General features: G+C 41.1%; 1 protein-coding gene across 1 annotated transcript in view; it reads left to right on the plus strand.

Moving 5' to 3' along the window:
• The first annotated feature begins 1,038 nt into the window (after positions 1-1,038).
• Positions 1,039-23,856, plus strand: part of RAPGEFL1 (Rap guanine nucleotide exchange factor like 1) — an 88,650-nt gene continuing 65,832 nt past the window's right edge. The window contains exon 1 of the mRNA XM_081344791.1: positions 1,039-2,221. Within this exon, the coding sequence (XP_081200917.1) occupies positions 1,807-2,221 (415 nt within the window). The 5' untranslated portion in view covers positions 1,039-1,806. The remainder of the gene's footprint in view (positions 2,222-23,856) is intronic.

Genomic DNA, 23,856 nt, shown 5'->3' on the forward strand with positions numbered 1-23,856 from the left:
GCTGTCTTGAGTCAGCTGTGTCCAGTGAGTGTCTCGAGCAGGCCACGCCCACCTGCTAGGCGACTGGTAGTACTTGAATATTGCCATATCCTAAAAATGGTACATTCTCTGAAAAGATTGAGAAGCCCTGGACTAGAAGATACTTAAACAATTAACATATTTGACAGTATCAATATGGTAAAATAAGGGTTTTTTAAAAGATGCTTCTTTCTAGCTCATATTGTATGTGCAGTAAGATGAAGATGAAAAATAAATGTTCAGTTCTATTCTCCTTGTGAGAACTCTGACACTTCTGATCACATGAGGACACTTCCCCAAAGCCTGGGGCAGTTTGGTTCTATGATGGATTAAGCAGGAAAAACAGGTCAGGTTAATTTTTCCCAGGACTAGAAGGTTCAACATACCAGAGTTTAAAATATGAACTGGAAACATACTAAAGGCAGTGTGGTGCCATGAAGGCAGAATACTAAGTTTGCCAGGGCAATTTTGTGCCAACATAAACTGCAGTGGAAGAAAAAGGTGGAGCACCACCGTTTATACCTGAAAGTTGTGGCGCAGTTGTTTCAGGCTAGAGACTTATTACACGCACTTTAAATAAGATGAAAGAATTGTTGGCCTAATGCTTTTTTGTTTATCTAATAACTCATGGAACACAAGCAAATTGAAACATACGGACTTCTAACCTCTCATGACCACATCTGTATCAAGACCCATAAACTCTAATGAAGCTGGTAGCTGAACAACCTGATTAAATAACCTGAACAACAACTTCAGGTTGATGGTGGTGGTGGTGATGGAGGACGAGGTTTTAATTCCATTCAACGTTCGCGATCAAGGCGTATATTTTGGCTTCAATCCTGCACGCAACAAGTGCAAGCGTAAAAGAAAAAAAAAGAGAGAAGAAGAAAAGGGGAGGAGGAAGAGAAGATAGGGGCGGAGTTTAGAGCCGCCTTGTTACTCTCCCAGGGTAAAGGAGATCTGGAGGGAGAAAGAAAGCCGGCTGCCGATTCGCGACTCTTGCTTCATTTTACGCCGGGAAATACGAAGCAGGAGAAGGGGGTAGAGCCGAGAACCCCTCCCCCCCGGCGTCTGCAAACTCCCCTGCAGAGAGGCAGGCTCCAGCCCACGCTCCTGCTGCTTTCAGTGCCTGCCTCCCCCGCTGTCAAGAGCATCCATAAAGGAGGATCCCGCCTGCAACAGCTACAGCCTGGCGAATAGAGAGCGTACAAGACACCCGGAGTGGGAAAAGCGAGGGAGACGGGGCTGCAGTGTGGCGGCTGCGGGGAGATCCGGCTTGCAAACGTAGCTCCCCTCATTGACTCGGGAAAACCCTACTCGCACGCCTCTCTGCGCTAAGGACAGAAGCGGGGGCGGCGGCGGCGAATCCTGGCAGAGATTAGCCAGCTCGGCGCTGCTGAGGTGGTCAAGAGAAGAGAAGGCTACATATGCAGTCGCCTCCCTTTCTACTTCTTCGTTTAGCTCGGGGGTCAGATAGACCAGGTCCATCAGGGGCCCCTCGAATTGCTCCCGTTGTGAGAATTTATTCTGCCCTCTAATCCCTTTCCACGTCCACTAAAATTGTCTAAAGCTGCGCCCGCCCCCCTTTCGTTCCCAGTTCTTGCCCCTTCGCCAACATCGGGTATAGCCATGACTGTTTGACCACGCATCTTCCCATTATCTCTCTCCAGCACGCAAAGAGGGCACCCCTGATCTCCCATTTTGGCCTAGGCTGAGAAGGGCGCATTGGATCAACCCTCGTCCTGGGGCCCTGCTGCGCCCTTGGGTGCCCCCGCAGTGGCCGGTGGGATGAAGCCTTTGGAAAAATTTCTGAAGAAGCAGGGCTCTCACTTGGCCACCCGGGCTGTTCCTGGTTCCGGAGGGCAGTTGTCTCGCAGGCAAAGCGTATCAAAAATCCTGCCTGGATTTCTTAAGGAGCCACCTGAAGATCTGACGGAAGGAGGCACGGAAACCACTGGCGATGGCCGCTGGCTGGAGCTGCGGGCCCCCGATTCCTCTCTACGCTCCCCAACATCCTTCTCGTCTGAGGAGCTCTCCCCAGGAGGTGGCGGAGGAGGCGAAACCCAGCTCAGTCCCGAGTCGGTGCCTACTTGCTGCTGGGTCCCGTTGGCAGAACCGGAAAGCCCCGATCGTATAGTGGGGAGGGTGCTGGAGAGGCTGGGAGGGGACCCTACAGCCCCCCATGGACATGGCTGTGGAGCCGGTAAGGGGTCCACGGGTGGGACTTCGGGTGAAGGTTGGGACTGCTGCCAAGATGGGGGTGGGGACAGTAGTTGCAAGAGGGGGAGGGGAGGCTATTGTCATCAGGCTAGAGCAAAGGGGATTAAAAGGTTATGGGGAGGGTTGAGGCTCATGGTGGGAGTATTATATAGATCAGCTTGCTTTAACTGTAAATAGGAAACAGTTTGGAATGTTAGGGATTGATAGCCCTAGTATATATGACACCATTGGGAAGAAAAAGATTGTCTCTGTGTATGTGCAAAGTGTTTTTTGTCTTCAATAACTGCAGCATGCCCTTACTAATATCTAAAATTTAATCTAGTCCTTTCAAAGGTTTGATTTCAAGGTTATGTTGTGATATTGGAGAGAAGATATTTGGGGAGCAAAAGTAGGAATATAATGTTTTTTTTCTTTCAAAATGTTCCTTTGGGTGATTTGATTTCCATCTTTTCTTTTTAATTACCCCAAATAGTAGGAAGCCGTGATATGGAGAAATTATAGTGGAAATTGTTTGGAAAGCAGTAGAAGAGCAGATTAGGAAAAGAAACAAGGTGTCTCTCACCTTCACCTTGTTCATACCTGGATGGTGACAAACATAGGAAGCACCTACAGGTAGCATTTTCCTATTGGAAAGAGTACAGGCGCTAAGTAGGGGAGGTATACTTGTCATAGGGTGATTGTCATTATAATGTTGGAGCTAAAAAAGATTGCTTGCTTGCTCTTGGGGTGGCCTGGCCTAGCCTGCCTTCATGTGTGGACCAGCTAGACCAGAGGATGAGGTCAGATCAACCTTCAAGGTTGTGAAGGAAAAGAAAACCAAACTTTTAAATCCCTTTTGCATGTAACAAGGTGAATGTGAGCAATAAGGGTTTTGAAAAGGAGAGCTCAGTTTGGGGCTGTGTCTACAAATTATGAATGCATCCTAGCTCAATCTGTGTGCATTGGATGTGTTGGAATACAAAGCCCATCACCTCCCCCAGCATTGTCATTGGAATACATCTCATACATGCCAGCTGGCAAAGTCTGGCTTAATATGAAATATTGGAAGATGTGGAGTATGACCTCTAAATCAAAACCACCCAATTTGAATCTTAGCTCAGTAATGAGTATAAAATAAGCTTTTATCTCAGTTATACTATCATGTCTGTAGAAGCAAAGATCCTGTGATTTGTCTTGCAGTTTTGTAAGAACAATTGTTGGAAGATGTGGGAGGGACTTTGAACTCCCTAGCAAATGTGCCATATAAATAATTACTTTTTGTAGGTTGAAAACTATTTTTAGTGGCTCTCTATGCAATAACCTCTTGCATTATGAAAGACTTGGACTTTTATTGCAGGCTTCAAAAAGAGTGACTTGACATATGGTACATAAATATTATTTCCCGATTACCAATCAGGAAAACGTTTACTGTATATGGAAGGTGAAAGATCCTAAGTTTAGGGAATTCTTCCCCCAGGCTATCAACCTGTGCTGAACATGTAAGTGGATGACTAATACAAACTTTAAATTAGCAAGAGTTTGTACATTTGCAATATTATTTCAGTTGTGGTTTGATAAATGAGATGTGGTGTGATACTCACAAAAAAGAGGCAAGCCTTTGGTTGCACAGGTATGGCTGCCATCTTGAAATTTTTTACCCTCTCTGCAGACATCCCTGAGATTAATGGGAATGGGTAGGAGCAGGAATACAAGCCAGGCTGGTTCATACCTGCTTGTTTTGCCCTTGATAACTGGCAACTGAATGTGTAAACTGACTACATCAAAAAACACCGGAATGATGAAAAGCTCTTTTGAACTATATCTTTAATGGTGGTCGGTGCTGGATAGGCAATCAGCTAGGGATGGTTGGATATAAATCTAATGAATAAATGAAATGAAATATGCTGATATAAAACATAGAATACAGAAGCTGGAAGGGACCTTGAAGGTCTTGTAGTCCAGCCTCCTGCTCAAGCAGGAGACGCTATACTTTTTCAGACAAAAGGTTGTCCAGTCTCCTCTCGAAACCTCCAATGAAGGAGCATCTACAACTTCTGAACGCAGGTTGTTCCACCCGTTAATTGTTCTCGCCGTTAGGAAATTCCTCCTTAGTTCTAGGTTGCTTCTCTCCTTGATTAATTTCCATCCGTTATTTCTTCTCCTGCCCTTAGGTGCTTTGGAGAACAGGTTGACTCCCTCTTTTTTGTGGCAGCCCCTCAAGAGCTGGGCACCCAAGACCTAAACCAATCAGGACCTACACATTTCCAATGAGTCAGTCGAGGTAATCCTTGACTTGCAATCATTCATTTAGCAATGGCAAGGAAAAGAGTGACTTATGACTGCTCCTTGCACTTAGCGGTCATGTGATCAATGGCTCAGAAGCGCTGCACCCTGTGCCCATAGAGCAAAGGGTGGCAGATCCAGTTCTGCCATATACTAAGGGATGAATAAAAAGGGAGTTCACTAAGGGATTAAAAAACTACAGTCTAAAGACGTGGCAAAAGGCCTTTTTGTTTCTCAAATCCAGTACTTATTTCTCAATTAGTAAGCTCACCCCTTTTACTAATCCACAATTTCCTTGTGATTTGTTGAATAAAATACAAGTACGTGGGTTCAGGCATGTTAAACCATAAAATATGTTTTATAAATCACTGTTTGTAACCAAATCATATTGTGGAATTAAAACTTAAATGTACAGGTAGTCGTCGAGTTATGACCACAGTTGAGCCTAAAATTTATGTTGCTAAGTGAAACATTTGTTAAGTGAGTTTGCCCCATTTTACAACTTTTCTTGCCATAATTGTTGAGTGAATCATTGCATTTGTTAAGTTAGTAACAAAGTTAAGTGGCTTCCCCATTGACTTTCTTTGTCAGAAGATTGCAAAAGGGAATCATCACATAACCCCGGAACACTACAACTGCCATAAATATGAGTCTGTTGCCAAGTGTCTAGATTTTAATCACGTGACCATGCAACAGTTGTGTGAAAAATGGTCACAAGTCCCTTTTTTCAGAGCCGCTGTAACTTCAAACAGTCACTAAATAAACTGTTTTAAGTTGAGGACTATCTGAACCTTTAATATATTTTCAAAACAGCTTGCAGTCAGTTCACTTCCTGGTTTAGGATTCAATAATAAATTGTATGGAAAAATGCTTTTCTTTCAAATCAGCAGGGGGTAGCAGGGGATGGAGTCTATTTTTGAGGAGGCCCTGAGTACCCTCGACAAGTCTCTAGTACCGTCTATGCAAGCATTAAATAAACATAGGCTTTTGAACCTCCCGCTACTTTGAATGTGCAGGAATGCAGAGAAGGATCTGTAAAAGAAAGTTCATTGATCATTACAAAAAACGATTATTCATAATTTCAATCATGTTCTCCATGAGAAAGAAAAACCCCCACAGATGTTCAGGGCTTCTCATGTGTATCCTCATATCAATCCTGTTGCTAGTTAACAATCCATAAGTAATCCAGATGTTCTGCGGACAGACAGATGTCTGTGCTTCAAACATCTGACTGCAGCCGGCTTTACAGCGTCTTTTTCCCACCTGGTGTTCCTCAGGTATTAGGGGAGGTGCAATAGTTAGAACATTCGGTCATCTTGGTAGAATTTTGGAAATTGAAATTCCAATGCATCTGAGGGGACTATACTAAAAATACTTAAAATACTTCTAGTATTTGTGTATTAAAATAATTGGAGTTCAGAATTTTTCTGAGAAATCTGATTATTATTTTGTCATTAATACTAAATTATCAACTGATTAATCCTAAATTGTCAGCAATTAATCAGTTCATTGAAGGCCATCCATTTCTGTTGCATATAAGACTGAAATAGGTTGTAAGTTAGATATTTAATTCATGAAGTGTCCATACCAGAAATCTTGGATCTGTCATAATACTTATAACAATATAATTATCTTGTTTTATTCTAATTTATTTACTATTTTCTTCAAGTTTTTTAATGGTATGGAAATGGTAATTTTAATATATTTAATTGTTTGTTAATGTCTGGTGGTCTAAATGGTATTGAATTCTACTACAGGTAGTCCTTGACTTACAATATCTCACTTAGTAACCATTCACTAAGTTACAATGGAGCTGAAAAAAGTGACATGACCATTTTTTCAGACTTATGACTGTTGTAGCATTCCCATGGTGACATGATTTACATTTGGATAATTGACAACTGAATCACATTTATGACGGTTGCAATGTCTTGGAGTCATGTGATCCCCTTTTGTGACCTTCTGACAAGCAAAGTCAATGGGGAAACCAGAGTCACTAACAACTGTGTTACTAATTTAAGAACTGCAATGATTCACTTAACAAAGGGACAAAATGGGGCAAAACTCACTGAACAAATTTCTCACTTAACAACAAATTTTGGATTCAACTGTGTCGTAACTCAAGGACTATCTGTAGTCTCTCTGATGCACTTTAAAAATGTATGAGGAAGGGTGCTGTCATAAAGTGTTATCTTCTGATGTGAAATGAATTAAACTAAATCCAGACATTAAAGTATTGGGTTTCCACTTCCTTGTCTGTAAGGTAATGAAATATTTAATATACTTCACTTAAAGTCAACTATTGATATGGTTAATTTTATAATTTATACATGCTGGAGTTATGAATAAAATGACTTTGGGTTGCCAGTCATCATTTATATATGACATAAAGTTTTATTTTTCAAAGTCTTTAGGAATCTGTTGCACTTGAAAAAAAGGGGGAATTTTCTTGTAGTATTTGAAAAATTTGAATATTTGAAAAATATTGGCAACTTTCAAGATCATACATCTTAAAATTGCCAAGTTTGAAAAACACTGTATTGTGTGATACTTGAAACATTTTGAAAAGTTTCCTCAAATTAGATATGAAAAAAGGCTTCTCTGAAGTCATGAGACAGATATGGTTAAAAAAATCTCAAGCGTAGTGTGTACAAAGCTCTGTCTGGCCAACCCATCACTCTTTAAACCCCAATTCTTCAGACTGAGGTCTTGTTCTTCTGCCCTAATTTGTGCCACTGACAACTGAGTTCTGGGTAAAGCACATCTTATAGGCCAAAGATTCTCTGAGAAGCCATTTTGGATGGCTAGACACAATTGCAATTATGAATCCTGAAAGTGACATTTTACCCTTTTTTCATCTATTGCTTTAGTAGCCCTCTGAGCAAAATCAGTGTTATCCATCCCAATTTTACAAGTTTACTTTTTGCAAAGAGAGAGAATATTCTCTGGTTCAAATGGGGGGCATTTAATGTGTTTTGGTGTGTGAATCAGGTAAATGTATTAGAATTCCTGACATCTAGTAATTCAGATGAGTCTTATAAAGCGCAATAGGTAACTAATTTTATGGCTAGGTGACTACAATTTTGCACTGCATTTGATTACTGGACCTAGCAGTTCTAGTGAAGAACTGCAAGGAATTTCAAAAACTCAAGAGTTTACCCAATTTTGCTAAAAAGGACGGTAAAAATATTCCCAGTAAAATATGCTTCAGGAGGTGAGAGAATCTATGTCCATCCTAGCACCTGATGGAGAATAGGTTTTCTACCTATGAATTCTTTGATTTTGTTAGAGTATATAGTCAAATTATATGATTGCATATTGTACCATTTTGCCGCACTCTGCTGTTCATTCTCAAGGCATTTCACTTGGATTATGTTGTTTGGGGGTGATGGAATTTGTAATTGAATATATATTGAGAACCAGTTGTGATGAAGATGCTGGTCTAGAAAGCATAAACCTGTGTTCTAGGCCTTTGAGGCTGTCATTTTCTCTTTGTTCAGCCCAGCCCACCTCACAAGGTTATGATTGGGGCAAAATAGAAAGCAGAAGCATTATGTATGTTCAGTGCCTTGAGATAGACAGACGGATATGTAGACAAACAGGCAGACAGAGAGATAGACAATTATCATCATCACAGGTTGATAGATCCCCAGGTTAGGGATGGCTGGCATAATAATTATAGCGACTACAATCTATTTTCTTGGGGGGGGGGGAAATATAGGATAAACCTGAATAAAAAGGCAAATCTGAAGAGGTTCATGCAAATATGATAAATAATGTATAGTCACTGATAACATGCACAGTACATCTTTACAATATAGAATAATATAAGCTATCTCTGAGCAAGTGCAAAATGCCCTCATGTTCTCAATTGCCTATCCTAATAAATCATAAACATTTGTTGATAGAAGGAATGGTTTCCAGATCAAGTGAGGCAAAAGCTGGTCAGCATTTGTGAGATCTAGCATCTTTTTCTTTATAACATTGAACTTTTGTATTGTTTCCAGCCTAACTTAGCACTTGTGATGGATCTTGGTTTAAAAATGGGCCATTGAGGGAATCGAAGTCAGATTAATGGGGACTTGACTAAAATATTCCTTTAGCGTATGTTGAGCACAGAAATGGCTAGGCACGAACTTTATCAAGTTACTTTACAAAAATGGACTTTGGTTTAAAATCTTGCATGATAGCAAAACAGATTGCATAACCCTGAGTTCCTGGACCTCTTTGTTAATCTATAACACCATTCCAGGGTAGAAAACCTATTATGATCAAGAAAGGCCCAGGCTGCAAGGCTTGGGGGTGGGGGGATTTTTAGATGTAACTGAGAGTGTGTTACCTCATTAAGCAATTTGAAAGATGTAAACCCATTTTTTCTTGAGTTACAAGTGTTTTAGATAGATTCCCTAGGCAACCTGATGGGAAAAAAATGTCATGGATTTCAAACCCCATATTGGGCACACCTTGGAGGAGGCAATTGTTGCAGATACCAGTAAAGGTTTTTGTGGGGTACAATTTACAACTCTCATCCTATTTATTAGTTAGATTTATACCCTGCCTTTCCTAGGTGTTCAGGGCAACGTACATGAGAAACTCCATTTATCTTGTTACAACAACCTTATGATGCAGGTTGGTTGGAGAAAGAGTGACTGGTCCAATTCCACCTAGTAATCTTTGGTGGCTGAAAATGGATTTGTACTTGGGCCTTTCTTGTTCTAGTCCAGCTAAATCATTACACTAGACAGGTAAGCATTGTATAATCGTCCTGTGCGCTCCCACAGGGAGGGCCTCCTCAGGGTACTGCTGGTCAAGGATTGCCGACAGGCGATCCCCAGGGGGAGGGCGTTCTCTGTGGGCGCGCCTGACCTATGGAATCAACTGCCAACGGAACTCCGGACTGCCCCCGACCTTCGTTCATTTCGCCGGGACCTAAAAACCTGGCTCTTTGAGCTATCTGGTCTGGACTGAGGGGTTTTAATGTTTTTAAATTGTGATTTTAGTTTTTTGGGGCTAGACTTAATTTAATTTAATTTTAATTTTATATTGTACTGTTTTTAAATTTTGCCTTGTAAACCACCCTGAGTCCTTTGGGAGTAGGGCGGTATTATAAACCGAATAAATAAATAAATAAATAAATAAATAAATAAATAAATAAATAAATAAATAAATAAATAAATAAATAAATAAATAATGTCCCAGTTTTCCTATAAAGTGTGGTTGAGTAATGCTGGATTATATTTTTATATTTTTTATATTATATTTTTCTATACCTCGGACAATTAGACAGTTGTCCGAGGTATAGAAAACTGCTGAAGCAGTTGGGCAGAGTTTGCATTTACGGAGGCCTACAGTCCTGATTCCCACATTATGTTAGAATATAATCTGTCTTGTTTGCTTTTCATTTACTATGTTGCTTGAACAGTGATATTGATGGGGAACAGGAGGGATTAATTTTTTGAAAGATGGCAGATATGGCACTGTAATCCAGTGTCCTCCCACTGCTTTTGTATGTGCATCGATTCTGCTTACATGTACAAAAAGGGTGGGGTTGATCACATGACCACATCTACCATCTTACAGATTTTGACCTGTCCTTCCCTTCTTGTGGATGTGACTATTTTTTAGTCTAACAGTTCTGATTGTGAATTATGAGTGATAGCTTAATATAATGTGAACCCAAATATGGTTAAGCAAGGCATAGTTTAGAATGAAATATGAAGGCAGTCTACAAATGCACATACCTCTCTAACTATTCAGCAGCTGGGCTCACACTACAATATGAGCTTTTTGTCTAGCATAATATCTAAAATTAGTCAGTAAATGTCAACTAAAGTGTAAAATGGCTGAAAAGAAAAAAAAACTGTATTTAAGTTGCCACTGGATGATATGAAAGTTCTGTCTCTGCTGGTTGATTTGTGCTGTTCATTCACACAAGTGGTTTCCATTTGACTTTAATTCAATGTCTGGTTGACCGCAAATGTACTAGCATGAGTTGTATTAGCACTGTGGTTGGCTAAGTGAATGCCCCCCATCTCTTGCGCCCCCCCCCATTTAAATTTGCACACCATATTTGTTGATGAGAAATAATATGACTGGGCTTGCTTAATTTAATTATTTAATACATCTGTTTGCTTTGCAGAGACCTGTTTGTATTATATTTGCTCTCCACATAGGACATCCTGTGACCAGGATTTCATAATCTAATTTTTAGAAAAATAAAAATTTATGGAATTAGTTAATTTTTGTATATCTTCTAACTAGAGATGCCCATAACAGAACATTTAATACGCAGTATTCTTGTTCAGGGATCTGACCAGCCCGTCCTGTTTTCTTGTAGGATACAGTTCTCTATTCTATTTCTATTGTTTTCCCGCTCTTTATTAACCGATATTTATGGTGTTTACAAAATATACTAAAATTAGGAAGATTGTTCAAGGTGGAGGACATTTTGCACATATACCCAGCTGCATTTTAAACAAGATTTAAAGATCACTGTGTTCTGGGATCTGCAATAGTACAGTCTGAGGTTTGTGATAACTAGAATTAGTAAGATAGCTAGACTTATATAAACTCCAAATGATGTCAATTTCAGATTGGATTGACCTAGTAAACTTTAAACCTTAGCTAAAGTGCGGCTTATGATGGGATAAAAATATTTGGCTAAGTATAATCATGTGAACATGGTTTGCAGAGGTTGGATTCACACAGCATGCTCAATGAAATCCAAATAAACCCAGTATATAGCTCAATATATGAATCTAGTATAGTGAGTTAGTCTTCATAAAATTTGAAAGATGTCATCTCTACTGGTGTTCTTTTTTCCCTAAGGAGATTGGCAGAGTTCGTACACTATATATATATATATTTGAGAACTTCTGAATGTTCACAAACACTTTTGAGGCCTGCAAATTGTGATCACAGCTACTGTGAGAAGTATAAACTTGTTTTTAACAAGTTTAAATCAAGCGGAGAACAGAAAAACTACCATTTTGCATTGGAGCAAGTCTTATCTTTATTTCCTTTGTGGGGCAACTGGCAATTAACTATGGTGTTGATTGTTAGGACAGAATTGTGTGAAAAAAATTGTACTTTCCATTTTTGCCCAGGATTCTCATAACTTCTACAGTATTACTATTAGTATAAGTGAGATGACCTAAATCAGGGCATTTTCTATCCCTGTGGTGGAATTCTAGATAATTCTCTCCAAAGTGAAGGAGACCTTTTTTTCTAGCCCTACTATCTAGGTTTTTTCACTGGAAATACTCCTGTGCTTGGGTTGAATACAGACTTTCTGTGAAACACACAGATTCTACAGATAGCAAGATGGAAAAAAGAGGGGGGTGGAGATGGCTCCATGCTGAACAAATCTATTTGCACTGCTTGTTTAGTAATGCATTACAATTAGTCTCTCTGCCTTTCTGTGACTATGGATCAGAGCTTAGAAAAGCTGCCAGCGCTCTATATTGGTAGTCAACCCTATTGAAGGCTAGTCCAACCTGTAATTCAGCAACCAACTGAGTATGAAACACAGGCATTTCAACTTACAACCATTTTTTCAACAAATGTTTGAAATTATAATGGTACTGAATGGTGTAGATACAGCTAGTTGCACTGCATTATTGGGGTGCAATTGCAAAAGTAGAATAGCTCTGAGCCGGTACAGATGGTGTTTCTAATCATAATATAACCCTAGCTTACCTTATGCATTTTTTTCTTTAAGAAATAGCAGGGAGTGGCATGTCTGGAGTTCAGGCTTGAACCACAGCAATTTTATTTTTAGAAACTAAGCCATGCCTAACAGCATCCTTTCCTTGATGAAAATTACCTCTTTCTCATGCTTCTTTGTTCTTCTCCACGATCAGTGCCATAGCCTTTGTAAGAGGCTGTTCCTCTAGAGCTCCCGTAGCATTTGCTGTCAATTCAAGTGAATCCAGTGTTTCTAGTTTTCAGCTTCCCACTCCAACCGCTGGAGACACAGTGTCTTTTTATGTTGCTCTCTCCCTTAGGATATAATTATATGTATGTGTTATCCTCCCCGCTCCCCTCAAAAAAAGAAAAAAAAAATGCAAGGCCTGTGTGCTCTTGATGGCTGACTGAAATATTTGCACAGGCCTGTCCTGCCTGGGAAAAAGCTGGGAGCCAAAGAGATTTGCTTTCTTTTTCTACTGTTCTGCATCACTAATTGCAGGACCACCCCAGCTGCAGTGTATGGTTCCCCCATTGTACCAAGGATTTCCTTAACCCCCCTCCCTATCACCTCTGTAGCTGCCTCTTGTATAGAATTTTCTCCCCACAAAGCACAGTAGAATTGCTCTGATCTGAACTTGACATCCAAACTGGGTCTTTCTGTTAAAGTTAAGGTTTTCTAGGCTCCATTGCTTTCTTCTCTGCCAGAAGTTTACAACTGATATGATGAAAGAAATAATGAGTTATCTTCCCCCCCCCTTTAATAGAATGGAAAGGTAACAATGTTTTTGCTGGATAAAGTCAAAGTTGCTTCTACTAGCAGAATTTTGACCAGCTAGCGGGAACTAAAACGCTCAGTCGTACAAGCAATTGAAAGTTCTTTGAAGTTGTCTCCAGAGGTTATTCAAGGGATCAATCCTGCTTCTAGATCAGTGGTACTGTCAGAGTTTGGAGGACTCTGGACAAGAAGACCTCAGTACCGCTCAGGTATCTCCCCTTTAGTTCTTCTTTCTGGAATGCTGTCAGGCCCCAAAACAAAAATGGCACAAGGTGATTTTCGAGTTGTCACGCAGCTGCTATGGACAGCTGGGAGATTTGCTCTCTCTCCCCCGTCCAGTTCCACATCACTGGGGGCCCATGAAAAGGGCTGAAAGTCGCCCTGAAGAGGCAACCAGCAAGGAGGGGCGCTTGCTGGAACGCGGGAGAGCCGCAACTCTGCCGTTAGACCTGACGATTCCTCCAAACCGGCGGATGAAAGGACCGGCCATTATGGCTCGTCCCTAGGCTGTGAACAGCCAAAGTCACATTTTCCACCAGGCAACTCTTAAAGCAGCGCGGAAGAGACTGGGTGAGATCTACCTCTTTTACACCCTAATTACTTTCTGTAACTCCTTAAGCTGCTAAGCGTTTTCCCCCCTGCGGTGAGGGAAGGGGGATTTTCACCCTCCTTCCAGAAAGAGCGGAGACTAAATACCCAGGGGCGTTTTAAACGTTGAAAAAGTACCGTAACTGAATCCCAATTGGAACTTTATTTCTCAAAGCATGTGGATTGAAAGATTTTTTATTTCCTATTTTTCATTGTCTACTTCTGTTGGAAATCTGGATTCTTTCTTATAAAAAAAGAAAAAGAAAAACTGAAAAGATTAAGACAACTTTGGGACTCAAAGGGAAACTTTAAAGGGGCCTGGCTGACTGCCCAGGGAAATAGATAAGATACATAACCTTGAGAACTTTGAAACAACAGCTGTGAAAGGCTTTGTGTTCCCTACCTAGGAAAAAAAATTCTCTCTTTTGGATTTTCTAAGTGTAAAGCCTTTAGCTTAAAATACCAATATGGAAGAAGACCAGGAACAAAATTTCTTTATAGATGAAGATCAACAAACTCTTGCTATGTTGAAAACACTAATCCAAATTCTTACCACAACCAGTGAAATACTAAGAGGCTATGTGAAGGAACAAGAAGGCATCCCAGATATGAAAGCCCAAATTTTGAGCACAACTAAAGAATCATCTATACAATAGAAAAAATGAAACATTTAAGTACGATGACAGAAGAATCTACTATTAAACAAATATTGATGTTTGAAAATTCAGAAAAGACAACTTGGGAAAAGGAAAAGTTTTCTTAAACAAGTCAGAAGGAACTAGAGGATCTAGAAAAAGAACAGTTGGATGAGAAGACAAACAATTCAGAACAACTACGTCGATATGGAAGAATCAAGAGACAACCCACTAGACCTACAAGTCCTCTCAAAAAAATGGCGATTGGATGGTTTTGCCAATATCAATTAATATACATGATATTACAAGGAGATTGGTTTGATGACCCAAAAACAAGGACATGGAAGATGATTTGGCAAAGGAAAAAAGCCAGAATAAGACTCAAGAAAAATGGAGTTTTGACCATCTTATTGAAATCTGAAACAGAATATACTTAAATAGATAAGATTTGTATGTTGAACACAAGACATTGTTATGAACTGAGACAAAGAAAAAAATTTGGTCATTAAAATTTAGCAGTATAAATATTAATAGCTAATTGGAATATTGATTTGTGCATAAAGGTCATGTAAAGGTGAATAATATAGACAAGCTAAAAACCTATTGTTGAAAGTAATAAATAGGTCTATATGGAATTATCAGTTTAAGCAAGAGATAGCAGGTACAAAGAGGAAGAGAAGAAGTATTAAATATTGAAATAAAAATAAGTTTTGATTACTACTTAAAAAACAGCAACTGAAAATTAGCAAAAAGGAAGGATAGCATATTGTATCTTTAATTTGTTGACATAGAGGGTGAGAAGTTAAATAAACGGTATGTGTATTTTGAATATTAGATTTCGTGAGGAATGGTGATAGACGAATTGGGAGTATACTAAAAATCTTGGGAATGATAAATATCAAACATTAAATCTAAATGTTAGTGGAAATTAAAATTGTAGCGAAGGTTGTTGAGAGTGTTGTGGTGCATCAGCTCCTGCAATTCCTGGATGAAGCGGACTATCTGGACCCGTACCAGTCCGGTTTCAGACCTGGCTACAGCACGGAAATGGCATTGGTCGCACTGGTGGATGATCTCTGGCGGGTCCGGGACAGGGGCTGTTCCTCTGTCCTGGTCCTACTTGACCTCTCAGCGGCTTTTGATACCATTGACCATGGTATCCTGCTGCAACGGCTCGAGGGGTTGGGAGTGGGAGGCACTGTTTTACGGTGGTTCTCCTCCTACCTCTCGGGCTGCTCGCAGTTTGTATTGACAGGGGGACAGAGATCTACCCCGAGGCCCCTCACTTGTGCGGTGCCTTAGGGGTTGGTCCCCCCCTGCTGTTTAACATCTATATGAAGCCGCTGGGTGAGATCATCTGTGGCTTTGGGGTGAGGTATCACCAATATATAAATATCCTGTAAACCGCCCTGAGTCCTTCAAGAAAGGGCGGTATATAAATCGAATAAAAATAAATAAATAAATAAATAAATAAATAAATAAATAAATAAATAAATATGCAGATGATACCCAGTTGTTCATCTCCACCCCGAGCCAACCCAGTGATGCCCTTGACGTGATGTCCCGGTGCCTGGAGACGGTGCGGGTCTGGATGGGAAGGAACAGGCTCAGGCTTAACCCCTCCAAGACCGAGTGGCTGTGGATACCGGCATCTCGTATTGTCCAACAAGTTCCATCTCTTTTGATGGGGGGAGGTATTGCCCCCCTCAGAAAGGGCTCACAACTTGGGTGTCCTCCTGGATTCACAGCTTAATTTGGAAGATCATCTAACGGCCGTGACCAGGGGGGCCTTCGCACAGGTTCGCCTAGTGCGCCAGTTGCGCCCCTTTTTGGACCAAGATGCCCTATGCACAGTTACCCACACCCTTGTCACTTCTCGCCTGGATTACTGCAATGCTGTTTACATGGGGCTGCCCTTGAAGAGCACCCGGAGGCTTCAACTGGTGCAAAATGAGGCCGCGCGGGTGCTTATGGGAGTATCTTGGTACTCCCATGTTACACCACTCCTGCGCGAGCTGCATTGGCTTCCGGTTACCCTCTGAGTGTGATTCAAGGTGCTGGTAATAACCTTTAAAGCCCTACATGGCTTAGGCCCGGGGTACTTGTGAGACCACCTGCTGCCATTGTCAACCTCCTATCGCCCGGTTCGCTCCCACAGAGTCGGCCTCCTCAGGGTTCCGTCGGCCAGGCAATGCCGGCTGGCGACCCCCAGGGGGAGAGCCTTCTCTGTGGGTGCGCCGACCCTCTGGAATGAGTTGCCTCCGGAGCTGCGGATGGCCCCTGACCTTCGGTCCTTCCGCCATGACCTGAAGAGGTGGTTGTTGCAACAAGCGGGCCTGGACTGACTACGATTTTTAATTAGGCTTTTTACTGGGTTAAATTGTCTTGTAATTTTGCATTTATTGTTTAATTCTCTTTTAAATTTTTGACTCTATGTTTTTTAATTTTTATTGTTGTGAGCTGCCCTGAGTCCTCAGGGAGAAGGGCGGCATATAAATTTAATAAAATGAAATGAAAATTGAAAACATACTTGTTCGAGCAAGCCGGCCTGGCCTGAGGGGGGATTGGCGGGGTTTTTTATCATTCTTATTGGGGTTTTTACTATGTATCAATTGTATTTTAATCGGGCATGCATTTAATTATCTTTTAATTTTTGTAAATTTCTGTGTTTTATTCTTGCCCTGTACACCGCCCTGAGTCCTTCGGGAGAAGGGCGGTATAGAAATGATAATAAATTAAATTAAAATTAAAAATCTATTAGGCCACTGATTGTTTAAAAGATTGTATGTTAAAACAATTAGAATATGTGTAAGCTAAAAACTATGGATATATGTAAGAAAGTTATTTTCTATGTGATGGATACGAGAAAACTTGTCTTTTAATTTACAAATAGGCAGTATATATGAAGGGAAAAAGAGAGGAAATATTTATGGTAGCAATTTGAAATCTGTACTAATGATATCTGTATGTAATTGAACTATTGCTACCCAGCCACCATGTTGCTTTTCAAATATGTGAATGTAATATTAGAAAATCAATAAAATTTGTTTTAAAAAATGGCACAAGGTGATTCATCCAAACTGAGTTCTTTATTGTTTCACATATTTAGGCTGCCAGACTGAGCACTACAATATAGCAGTATAATATGTTTCTACAATATACTCTGTGAATTATTAGGAAGGGCTGTCTTCACCTTCTTTCTCTTATACATAATATCTGGACTGAGTTGCTTTTTTCTCCTCTGGAATGCAGCTCCTCCCTCCTGCGGATCCGCTTTCTCGCTAATTCTGTGACATGTCCCCACCCCTCTGTGTGAGTGTGTGTGTGTGTGCCACATGCTAAATCTTACAAAAGAAAAAATAACTGCATCCAGATGTTTAGATACCCACTGTCCACAGACTCCCAGATGTGGGCTGCAAAAATACACGAGAATCAATTTTGTATTTCACTTTATTGCCATGTAGTGGTCAAGAAGATTTTTGCAGGCCAGGTTCATATAGTATATTAAGACAACGGTTGTTAACCTACAAATCACGGTACCACAAATTATCCAGCCTATTTTAGTTTCTAGTACTGTGTTATGCAAACCTAGTCTTTCTCTCTTTTTCTTACCTCCTGCTCTCATTATTCTTTCTCTCCCCACAGTATGGCAATTCTGCTAATTTAAAAAGTGAGCAGTGAATTTGGATATCTAACTCTAAGAACACAGCCTTTGCAGAACTGGATGTTGCATGCCTAGCTTTAATAGCTGATCTTTTAAAACTAGCTTGTCAATCTTACTCTACTGTTACCCCCTGTAAGGATGTAGTTGTCATCTTTCAAATTCTTCTGTTGCTGACTTTATGTTATTCCTTATGTGTATCTGTAATCCTCCTTGCAAGTTAAATCTGCCAAAGTTGTGCCCGCCCCAAAATCTGCAGCGATTGCCTAGTTTTGATTCTTTAAACAATGCCAGCATTGGTATATTTCCATTCTTGTCTCCAAACAGTGGCGTAGCGTGGGTTGTCAGCACCCGGGGCAATTTGCGCCCCCTAACCCGGTGACGTCATGGCACCGCCGAAAAGACGCGCCCCGCAGCGGCGTAGACTTTCCAAGAAGAGTCGCGCGCATGCGGGATGCTTCCGGGTCCCTCTCGAGGGCGGCTGGGCGGGGCTCCGACCTGCAAGAGCCGCTGCATTCAAGCTCGCACATGAGCCCCGCTAAATAAAGCCACGCATGCGCACGAAGCTAGGCCAGCCGGCCGGCGGGTCCGTCTTCGCTCGGCCAAGCCTGCCGGGGCGCCTGCGGGGCGCTTGCGGTTGGCCTGAGCCTGGGCGGAGAGTTGGGCGCTTCTATTTATTTTATTCAGTTTATGTGGCCGCCCATCTCACCTGCCGGACTCGTTTGGCTTTGCAAGAAAGAGCAGCTCGAGAGCAGAGCCAAGCCGACTCTGTGCAGCCCTTGGGGCTCCCTGAGCAGCTCAGTGCGAGCGCGCCCCCCCCAGATGTTGCGCCCGGTGCGGCCCGCCCCCCCTGCACCCCCCACGCTACACCACTGTCTCCAAATTACAATTTTTCCCCTTGCCATCAGATAAGAGCCTGTTTCTTTGTTACCACAGAAGCTACCATTGATCAGGTTCCTTATCCCAAATGTCTGTTATGTTGAGGTTCCATAATTCTTAGTGGACATGTCCACTACCGGACATAAATTTTCCCTCTGCATTAATGATGCCACTTCCCTCTCTTTTTTTAAGTCCTCACTTTCAAGTCTGAAACATTTTGTTTGGTGAAAACTTCAGCTAGTATATGATGAAGCTCCACCTTAGCTTCATCGTAATGCTAGCTGATCTTGTTCCTGTCACTTGACTAACTCATCTCAGCTTTCTCCAAACGGTCACCCCTCCAAATGCGTCAGGTGTCAGTTTCCATTATTGTCAACCAATATTGTGGTGGCTGGAGTGATATTTGTAATAGCTGTCTGGATGTAAGCAGATGCCTCACTGGATTAAAATCTGTTAATATTAAAATACTAATAATTGATCATCCAGGTTGGGCAAATAAGCTAGGCAACATGCAAATCCCAAACTTCTTGCAGTCATCTTTGTTGAATGCACAAATGTCTGCAGGTGGCTGACATCATTTGAGTGAAGTCAGCTAGCAACAGGGCACCATCCCCAAGTTTGCAATGTCTGCATTGTGCTTCTGATGATGGACATTTGAATTCTCAATTAGAAATAAATAACTTAAACTATCTTGCTTGTTGCATTTTTAAAAAATAAAATACAGAGTTATTTCTGTACAGAGCCAGAATATCTAAGTTTTAGCTGTGAATTAAGTCTTTTCACAGAACAAATTAAATGCTGCTAACCAACTGGAGATGGCAGGAAAATGTGCGACTTAAATGAAGTGTTCCCAGTACTTCTAATGCCTACTGCCTTGGCAACGAAGCAGAATAGAAGTCTGTCCGTGCAAGAGGCAGGGGAAGGAAAGAGACTGGGAACACTTGCTTTGATGCCAGATGCTGGCAGCAGAAGGTCTGCACATCTTTTGCAGTCAGTTCTCCAATTCTGTGGAGTGATTATTTCACAAGATCAGAGCATTGGGCACCAAAGGAATCATTTTCTACCACCTTTCTCTCCTTGTTCTCTCCTGCCACCCACAATAAGAGAAGAGGAGGAAAAAAATGGTCTCTGGCGTGCTCTCCTATTGCTTCTTTTGAATGAGGGAGAAGTGAGGCAAACAGGTCTCTGACATCTCTGTGGGTTTGGAGAAATGTGCAGCAAAGGAGCTGTTTTTGTATAGAGGGCAAGCAAAATGAGGGCAGAGAAAGAAGGGAAGTGGATCTTTCGGGGGGTTGGTCCTCCTAGCTCCAAACAAATTTGCTTCCCACCAAGGAATAGCAGTGAAATAGCCCATGGAAAATGTCGGGGCAGATTTGCAGCTCATGGCCCCATAGTAAAGTTACTATGGCTTCACAGCAACATTTGTATCATATTCCTCTGTTAAAGTCATAGGTATTTAACAGGAGGTCTGCACTCCTTAGTAAGCTTAGGTGCAGCAGCACTTGGGCTGTGGAATATGCACATGACCAAAAACCTGAGCATACGTTTATTACTTTTTTTAAAAGGTAGGAATTCTTATTGCCGCACTTGTTTGAATTATACTTTTTGCATAGCAGTAGGCTAAAGGGCCAAATTTTAATTTGGATTTTGTTCCAATTCCTTATAGTTAACATTGATGTAAGTTAACCTCAAGATCTCCCTGACTCTTGCCATCCTTTGGAGCCAATGAGGAGAATATTGAGTAGCAGGTCACAGATGTCTCTGTCTTCCAGTTTTGATATCAGAGCACAAAATGCAAGTCTGTTAAATAACAAAGAGCTCACATATTTGAAATTCTGATTTCAATATGATGAGAAAAGTGCATTTGTTCCAGATAAACCTAGACACAAAGCAAATCATTAATACCATCAGGACCAAATTGGATGGAACGTTATCCTGATGATGCATGAAAATCTCCCAATTTTTAATGCAGAGAAAGCATCCTGTGGACTAATTCCAAAAGGTGTTTCTAATTGACCTGCCCAGATTGTCTTGTCCTTTCCCTAGCAGTGTGGAGGAAAAGAAAATGGCAGAAAAAGGTGCACTCTGCACTCTCCAAATACAACTATTTCCTCCATGGTTTAGAGACATAAAGCAAGGCGCTAGAATAGTAGTTTTAGTAACTGACACTAACAATTTTAAAGCAAGAGTAGATAATACAGTTCCAGAGGAGCATAAGTAAGTTTTCACTCCCTTCCCCTCTGCTCTTCTTTCCTGCCCATGGAGATGAGTGGGAGAACAATGGCGGCAACTCACAAATCAAATTTGCACTGCCAATGAAATAATTCATGTCATTTGCACAATATCATATCATCATGACATATGAGCCATCACATAGCTTATGTCCCTGGAACTTCTGCAACTAAAATTACCTGTTGCCTTTTGTCTCCTTTTGAGGTAGCAAAATAGTTTTCTCCAGTTCATGTTCTTCATATGTATTGGATTTCAGTTTAAGGAATTTCAACCTTCTACAGTGGCTACAATGTCCAACACATCTGGAAAAATTCCAAATTCGGGAAGCAGCAATGAATATGTGTAAAATATAGTGTAAGCCTTAATAACAGATAGATCTTGATTTACAACCATTTGTCTTAAAGAATGTTTGAAGATACAGTGGCACTGAAAAAAGTTACTTACGACTGGTCCCACACTTATGACTGTCATAACATCCCCACAGTCACAAAATTCAAAATTCAACCATTTGGCAACCAGTTTGCATTTTAATGGTGCAGGATTCCAAGGTCATGCTGTCTTCATTTGTGACCTTCCCAGCCAGATTCCAACAAGCGAAGTCAATGGGGGAAGCCAGATTAGCTTAACAACTATGTGATTCATTTAATGTCCATGGCAAAAAAGGTCGTAAAATCAGTGTGACTGACTTAATAGCTGTCTTCTTAACAATGGAAATTCTGTCTCCATTGTGGTTTTAAATCAAGGACTAGCTGTATGCCTATCATAACTGAAGAAAGAAAACCCTCAACTTATATCAAGTTACTACTTTGATTTCTTTCCTTCTAATCAGGATTTGTAAAAGATAGGTCCATGCAATGACATTTATTTTTCCAATAGTGGGGAAAGATCTGCATTCTGCTATTGGTGCCCTGCTATTTAGAATACATATGAAACACCCCCTAAGCCAAAGCTTTTTTTTAAAAAAAGCTGCCTGGGCTTCAAGTGCGATATAGGCCTCCTTAACTGGAGAGCTGGCTAAGAAAGAGTCTGCGCCCCCATTTTATCTGTAAGGACACTTATAAATAAGCTTTCTTGGTAATTTTCTCCATTTCTCAGCAACTATTAGTTGGTCAAGCAAGAAAAGAATCTAACATTGTTACAGAACCAGTGTAAAATACAGGTGAAACTCGAAAAATAAGAATATCGTGCAAAAGTTCATTTATTTCAGTAACGCAACTTAAAAGGGGAAACTATGAGATAGACTCATTACATGCAAAGCAAGATAGTTCAAACTGTGATTTGTCACAATTGTGATGATTATGGCGTACAGCTCATGAAAACCCCAAATCCACAATCTCAGAAAATTAGAATATTACATGCAATCAATAAAACAAGGAGTGTACATAGAACAATATCGGACCTCTGAAAAGTATAAGCATGCATATGTACTCAGTACTTGGTTTGGGCCCCTTTTGCAGCAATTACTGCCTCAATGCGGCGTGGCATGGAAGCTATCAGCCTGTGGCACTGCTAAGGTGTTATGGAAGACCAGGATGCTTCAATAGCGGCCTTCAGCTCTTCTGCATTGTTCGGTCTCATGTCTCTCATCTTTCTCTTGGCAATGCCCCATAGATTCTCTATGGGGTTCAGGTTAGGCGAGTTTGCTGGTCAATCAAGCACAGTAATCCCATGGTCATTGAACCAGGTTTTGGTGCTTTTGGCAGTGTGGGCAGGTGCCAAGTCCTGATGGAAAATGAAGTCAGCATCCCCATTAAGCTCATCTGTGGAAGGAAGCATGAAGTGCTCCAAAATCTCCTGGTAGACGGCTGCGTTGACCCTGGACTTAATGAAGCACAGTGGACCAACATCAGCAGATGACATGGCTCCCCAAATCAACACAGACTGTGGAAACTTCACACTGGACTTCAAGCATCTTGCAGTGTGTGCCTCTCCATTCTTCCTCCAGACTCTGGGTCCTTGGTTTCCAAATGAGATGCAAAAGTTGCTCTCATCAGAAAAGAGGACTTTGGACCACTGAGCAACAGACCAGGTCTGTTTTTCTTTAGCTCAGGTAAGACGCTTCTGATGTTTTTTGTTGTTCAGGAGCGGCTTGACAAGAGGAATACGACATTTGAAGCCCATGTCCAGGATCCGTCTGTGTGTGGTGGCTCTTGATGCACTGACTCTAGCCTCAGTTCACTCCTTGTGAAAGTCCCCAACACTTTTGAATGGCCTTTTCCTGACAATCCTCTCCAGGCTGCGGTCATCTCTGCTGCTTGTGCACCTTTTTCTTCCACACTTTTCCCTTCCACATAACTTTCTATTAATGTGCTTTGATACAGCACTTTGGGAACATCCAACTTCTTTTGCAATTACCTTTTGAGGCTTTCCCTCCTTATGGAGGGTGTCAGTGGTGGTTTTCTGCACAACTGTCATGTCAGCAGTCTTCCCCATGATTGTGATTCCTACTGAACCAGACTGAGAGACCATTTAAAGGCTCAGGAACCCTTTGCAGGTGTTATGGCTTAATTAGCTGATTAGAGTGGGACACTTTAAGCCTAGAATATTGCACCTTTTCACAATATTCTAATTTTCTGAGATTATGGATTTGGGGTTTTCATGAGCTCTAAGCCATAATCATCACAATTATGACAAATCATGGCTTGAACTACCTTGCTTTGCATGTAATGAGTCTATCTCATATATTAGTTTTCCCTTTTAATTTGCTTTACTGAAATAAATGAACTTTTGCACGATATTCTAATTTTTCGAGTTTTACCTGTACATATCATTTTTCACATTGTGTAGGTATGTGCATTTTAGGTTTTATTTGCTTCCTTTAAGGTTCGTGTGTGCAGACAATCCAGTCCAGTTAAAAATAATGTCTGTGTTCTCATAGTTCTCACAATGAGTGCCAG

Source organism: Vipera berus (assembly GCF_964194415.1).
Source record: "Vipera berus genome assembly, chromosome: Z".
NCBI lineage: Eukaryota > Metazoa > Chordata > Lepidosauria > Squamata > Viperidae > Vipera > Vipera berus.